The sequence below is a fragment of the Atta colombica genome, unplaced genomic scaffold (assembly GCF_001594045.1).
Source record: "Atta colombica isolate Treedump-2 unplaced genomic scaffold, Acol1.0 scaffold15, whole genome shotgun sequence".
Taxonomy (NCBI): Eukaryota; Metazoa; Arthropoda; class Insecta; order Hymenoptera; family Formicidae; genus Atta; species Atta colombica.
In genome coordinates this window covers 541,624-548,676 of record NW_017259239.1, presented here as the reverse complement: position 1 = coordinate 548,676, position 7,053 = coordinate 541,624, and the positions used below count along the sequence as shown (strand labels likewise).

Sequence of the window (7,053 nt, the reverse complement as noted above, 5' to 3'; positions counted from 1 at the left end):
AATACATACATATAGTATACCTAATACTAAATATTTAGAAAAGTAAAATTATTTTTGGTTATATTATAAGTGAATATTTGACTGAAATTATTTCAAAATTTGGTCTTTTTTAAGTGTAAATTTTCTAAGTTTTCTAAATTTATTCATTTAAACTTAAATCTCTATATTATTTTCGACAGGAAAATTATTTAAATAGTAAAGTTCCGCAAACGAATGCGTCTTTTAAATACAACAGAAATATATATCACAATCTCTATACAAAAATATTCATTGTGCTGCAAATGACAATGGGTTAAATATCTCCCAACGGAGTGCAGTTTTCGCGCAACTTTCGCGCGAGTAATAAATCGCTTCAACGTTAACGGAAATATGGCCGACAAGGAGAATCGGGAAATTTATATGACGGTTCAGTTAATCCTCTCTTTGTGAATAAACTTATCGTTTCCTCAGAGACTACGGTAAGTTTTATTTTTTAATCGCAAAAAAGTAGTGGCGCAGATGCGTTATATCGCGAAGTGCACCAACAAAGAGTGTTAATAATATCGACAAGAAATTGCGCGTGTTTCTCATTCGCATTCTTCCTCGTGCATTTGCTTCTTTTCTTACTCATCACTTGCAACACATACGTTGCGTCGCAATGCTGATCTTCTCCTTCTCGCGTGAATTCGCACGTGTACACACACAATCACGTGCGTAGAAAGTATTTAGAGATACTAGTCACGTTCTATGCGAAGGACAATTCACAACAAAGCGCATTTTTACGATCGCTTTTTTTTTAATCACTCTTAGAAAATAATTATGTGAGACGATGAAAATTAGATTTACAGAATATAATTGAGAAAAATAAAAAGGATATCGATTTCATTCATTAAAAGCTTTCAATAAAAGAGCAATTATTTATGCAGTGTTATTCACCCTAATTATCTATGTTACATAAATTTACAATAAATTATATTATTCATAATAAATTGTGTTAAGTTTAAATTAGTAAGTAAATTATAATTTAAATTAAATGTAATATTCATGAAAATTTCGCTCGAATGTTGATTTTTTTTTAAATAAAACGTTATGTATATAAAGTCGAAAGAAAATAACTTAGGTTCGTTTTCACAATATATAATTACCTAAAGATTAAAGATTACCAACAGATTCATCAATGAAATTCATGAATTTTTTGGTCTCCTTTAATCTTTAAAAGTAACATATGAAACTTAACATCGGACCTTAGCATATATATTATATTTCTTTTAAGTGAACTGTAAGTTGGCTGAAAGTAAATAAAACATTTTCTTTTGTGCGCTACACATATAAGTGAGAAAACGTAAGTTGTGTAAACATCAATAATTGTCTATATTATGCAACTGTCATTCTTTGTAAGACGCTGTTTATTGTAACAATACTATACGCAATTTTTATTGTGAGATAAAAAATTTTAACAATTCTATTAAAAATTCTATTATATTCATACATTCAATATTTTCTTATAACTTTCTATTCCTATTTGTTTAATACGTATCCATAAAAGATTGTAGTTAGAAAGAGCGACAATAAAATTATAAGGTACGACATCAAAAAGTAAAAAAGCTAGGATATACTCTCTAAATTCTTTGGAGTGGAATCTTACTCTAAAGAGTGAAAATTGAACTTGAAAGAGCGACTCAATTTTCAGTCTTTAAGAGTAAGATTTCACTCTTCAAAGTGATATTTACTTCAAAGTTTTAGAGAGTAGGTTTTGATGTTAATGCAATCAATTGAAAGCAGATTTCAATTTTGATTCAAAATTTGATTCAGACCAGGGATGTCAGATTTTTTGAATCAGATAATTTGTTACAGGCCCAAAATTCATCAAATATCACTTCTTGTAGAAAAAGAACGAAACAAAAGAGATTCTTTAAAACTTTAGATTTTTTAATACTTACTAGATTTGCCTTTAGTTTTCTCTCATTAGAGAAATTAAAATGTATAAACTAATTAGAGTATGACTAGTCTCAATTCAGTATTTTTGTTATCAAAAGACAGAAATAACAAACATTTATTATTTTTTATTTTAAATAAAATATAAATAGACTTTCATTTAAATAAAATATAATATAATCGCGTGCATTATATTATTAGCTTATACATTATAATATATTATAATATATTATAAAAAAGTATATAGATATCATACTTCTTGTTCAAATAATATTTTAAAAGAACAAAAACTATAAAATTTATAATTGAAAAATAATAATTATATTTTAGTTTCAAACAAATATTAAAAAATTATATCCATACAAGAAATAAAATCAGTCTTAGTTTTGACATGAAATCTTCATGTGTGTACATGTTTCAATCTTTATTATTATCAATCAGAACATTTAAAGCTTTCACAAAATCCATATGGCAGCCATTTATAATACAATAGTCAGTTTTATGATCGGCCATTGCGATGGCTAATCAGGACTTGTAACACCAGTTGCGGTTCGCTTATAATATAGGACCAGTATTCATAGTCCATTCAAGACTGTATCCTATTCAAGTCTTAAGTAATGTCTTAAGATGCTAATACGGCTGTCTGATTGGTTCATGACATCTTAAGATTGTTGTTTAAGAATCTTAAATATAGAATCGACTATGAATGCCGGCCTAAGACTAATCATAATATGCGTTCAATTGGAACGAGCTCAATTTTCATGTAGCTAAAAGTCGAAGTAGCGACTGGTCGCGGAAAAGTCATTTTTCATCGTAAAGTTGAGTAGTCCAAATTAGTAGCAAAAAGTATAGTCTAATCTGAAATCTAAGACCTGAATCCATCTAATCTGAAATCTATATCGGATTGAGATTCGCTTCAGGAATCGGAACGGCACGGAAACATCTTCATGAATGTGAGCATACATACCGAGCGGAATTCTCACTGGACAACTGCGATTTCTCGGTGTGGAACGCCGTGCCAAATGTCATGACAGAGCAAGTGAGCGGCGGGCGTTGCTGTGGATGCTTGTCCCGAGAATTATCCTTATCAGCGGTGCGGCCGCCGAACAACTCGACTAGTCAGCTGATCGCGCGATGCTTCATCGCTTCGGTCAGTGTGCGCATAGCAGTGGCAGGAATTTTCCCGTATATCGCCTGACTATACCCTCCTCCCACGCGATAATCAGCACTTTTTCACTCCGTTGAAATTTATCGGATATCCCTGAGGGGCAACTGAAATCACCCGCTTCTTCCTGCTGTCAACGATATATATACTCAGTTTATCGCTGCCCTCTTTACGAGATCTGTCGGTGTCTTTGAATAATTTAATATCACTTCGCGAACAGTATCTTTGATAGTTGGATGCGTTTAGGATCCTCCTAAATTCCTGATGCGCGACTTCGTACCAAAAGTAAATACAAGCTCGGAAAGCGTCCTCGTTCGACTCGGGGAACGGAATTGGGTATCCGGTTCGTATCCGTTCGTAGTCGGTGAGGAACCTCTCCTCGCGCACGTACACGAGAGGCGGAGGCTTCGTCCGATCGGTGTTGTGGTAGTAACGGTATATCGCGAGGAGGCGTTTGTAGATTTACCGGAGCGAGCAAGCGAAGTGCAACGACCGGCTGATCGCGTCGAGACTTGTCTCGTTTCCTATTGAATATGACTCTATAAGGACACGTGATAGCAATGCGTTGTTTTGCGTTGGATATCAAATATACGTCTTGATTCCCCTCGAATTTGAACCGTTTAATCTTGATTCTTGTTTCGCTATCGCTCCTGTTACTCGGAATTTCAGAGAACTCGGCGCTTATTTATTTTTTGTCTCTGGATTCGTTTCCTGCACGCCGTCTCAAAATTACTCGTTTCAAAATTAAGCTAGTTAATCTCGCTCTATCTTAAGCTGCTTAAGTGTGTTATCTTATTCAGCTGGTGATCGTCGCTTCAACTCGCTATCTGCAGAATCCGCACTGCCAATTTGTCTTGTCTCGAGCTGGATATCGCAGATTGGCCGTTATCCGTCTTGATTCATTTCGAAGATTAAATATCTTAATCTAACTAATTATCTTGATATCGCTTCAATCTTATTCTTGCAGTTACGAATTTGCGCCTTGACCGTTTGATCCCTCTTGAACTAAATTCTCATTACTATTAGAAGACGATATCGACGTCTTATTTAATCCAAACCCTTTAATTACGATAATGAAGTTTGCTTTAGATTATAGCCGTTATTTATTCTTCAGTCAGAAAACACAGACTTGAATTTCGAGCAGAATTATCGGAGCACAATCGGAGCACAGTCGCTTCCTTGATTTTATTTCAGGCTCTTCAATCTCAATATATCTTGTTCAGAATGAGATTATAATTTGGATTTCTCACAATGAGCGCAACGTCTTCGTTGCCGTGAGATGTCCGTTCTCGTTGGGATCGTGGCACAGTTTCTCTATTCACGTCGTTCGAAACGTATCCTGGTTCCGTGTAATATTAAGTATCCTCACGGTTACTACTCGGACCGCGCGGCGCGGCGTCCGCACGCTGGCGACATTCGCCGATGATGACGGATGTCGCGAGAGCGTTGGGTCACGTCGGGAACAGCCAGAATGGACAACGTCGGGCTTTCCACCTGCCGCCGCCGGTCCTCGCTCACGGACGCTCTCGGAGTAACGATCGCATGCGAACGAGAGGAGGAAAAGGGAGAGAAGGAGATCGGGCGAAAGCGGGATCAACCGACCGCAGCCGAAGTGCAACGAAGAAGGTCTAGATGGACTGTACACACCAGGACTGTATATTACTAGCTCGCGTCGCGCCTGGCAGCCGACTGACTCCGGCGAAAGAGGATGAAGCCGGGCGACGTGGCTCTGACGCCGCCGCAGGGCTTCGCCGCCTCCATCCCGCCACCGCCATGCTACTGCCACCGTCGCCGCCATCGCCACCCCTGGATCGTAGCACCATTGCGTTATGTCGCAGTATCGCGAACCGTATCGGTCCGCGTACCTTCAACCCTCGCCATATTCTCCGTTCTCAACCTTTGAAGCAAGGAACATGTGTCAACAGGATAAAGCGACGAATAGACGGACGACTCGTGCGAACCGAATGAAACATGACGTCATGCACCCAGTATCTCGAGGACAGTCGATTTTAATCTCACTCGTCCTAAAATCATCTCTAAGTGTGTTTATAGCGACACGTGCAGTATCTCATTTCGTAATTTAATTTAACAATGACGGTCCACTATCCGCGTCAAAAGCAAGATATAAAGGGCAAATTCGTCTCTCTTTAAAACTTTTAAAGAGAAAATTTTATTCTAAAGAATGAAATCTCATTCTTAAAGATTGAAAACTGAGTCACTCTTTTTTAAAACTTAGTTTTCACTTTTTAAAAGTGAGATTTCATTCCAAAGAATTTGCAAGAGTATTATAAGATATAACGTAAAGGTTAAAGTTTATAAAATAGCAAATTATACGGCTTAATAATGTAATAATAGAAAAGAATTGCCGAATGCGTATCACTTGATTTTTTATTATATTTTCCATTTAGTATTGATTTGTATATAAATAACCATTGGAAATTATAGCTTAATACATTTAGTGCCCACTGTTCTTAGGAGGACAGTCATATTTTAGTATGTTGAATCCTGCGACTCACTTATTTCGTATTTCGGCACTAAAAAAAAAAAAATTTTTAATAAATTAAACGTTAATAGGTTAATATTTTAGAAATTTATTAAGTATTACATGTTTCGTTTTTACAACAATAATAAATTGATTTGTCATAAGTTTTTTTTTAACATGTTATAATTAAAATTAGTTACTTATAAATCGTACCTATAAATTTTCTGAATCGTATCTCCTATAAAGAAATGCTAAATTTATGAACATAAAACCAATTAAAAATATAAGGTTATAAGTAAAAGAAATCATCAACTAATACTCTGAAAGAAAAGATTGTTTGCTGCAGCAATTTAGATGGTAAAATATGGCATAGCGTTTTTAATTGGCTGAAGTAATCAATTTTTGATTACAGCAGCCAATTAAAAATGCTATGCCATGTTCAGTCAATCTTTTCTTTCAGTGTTCGAAATTACCTAATACTCAATTTTATTATAATTTATCAAAAAAAGACCAAGTATTTAATAATTATTAAATAATTGCAAATATGCATGTATGTGCACACACACATACAAGACTTATTGTAAAATATTTTACAATAAACTTTTTTCACAAAAATATAAAAATTCATAATAAAATTGCATAATTACATTATTATCAGCTACATAAATCAATTTAAAATTAATATCAGATGTATCTGACTTTTTAAAATAACATCCATCATACAACAAAACATAATCTATTAAATTTTTGTCTATATTATATATACTTATTATATATAGTATTTATTTCTCATTTATTTCATATTTTTGTACTGAATGTTGTTTATATTAAGTAATAATTATTAATTAATTGCTTATATTAAAAACAAGTTAAAATTATTAAGTAATAAAATATTGATAAGATACAATTTAGGCAGTATGCATTCGGCAATTCTGCCTTATTCTGCATAATCATTTAATTATAACCATTAAGGATATGAAGATATCCTCGATATCAATGCATATCAGGCAATTTATAAGCGCTGATACATTAGTACGTGATCAAACTCTCTTTCCGTTCACTCAAACACGATGATGAGAATCATGTTGAGTTTACGAATGCGACAACGACATCACCGGAATAAGGAACACCTGTTTGCTCGTATAATAACGACACTGTCGGTAGCAAGCTTTCATACATGCATAGACGCGCTGATACATACCATGTCTGCGGTATTTGAATGAAAATAAGTAGCACCCGTGGGATGCAAAGTTGCATAAAATACGACGTAGTGGCAACTTCGTTCGTGTCAACGCCATTTCACGATATTTATTATTCCATCAGAGTTGGACACAACTCGCTTTGCGTCCGAGCTCATTGATTAACGATGAATGAGCATTGCTCAGCGAAATGCAACATAAGAAAGAATTAATGTCTAAAGCGTTATCATTTTGACGTCAACATTTTGACGTCAGTGAAATTGAATTACAAAGCTATACAACAATACACGGAA

General features: G+C 34.7%; 1 protein-coding gene across 3 annotated transcripts in view; it reads right to left on the bottom strand.

Annotated features, from left to right (window-relative positions):
- Positions 1-7,053, bottom strand: part of LOC108685274 — a 108,085-nt gene that overhangs the window by 48,060 nt on the left and 52,972 nt on the right. The window contains exon 1 of one of the 3 annotated variants that reach the window (XM_018189992.1): positions 2,882-2,963. The exons of the other annotated variants lie outside the window; for them this stretch is intronic. Within the exon in view, the coding sequence (XP_018045481.1) occupies positions 2,882-2,943 (62 nt within the window). The 5' untranslated portion in view covers positions 2,944-2,963. Of the gene's footprint in view, positions 1-2,881; positions 2,964-7,053 lie in introns of those variants that run through there. 3 annotated transcript variants of the gene reach the window in all.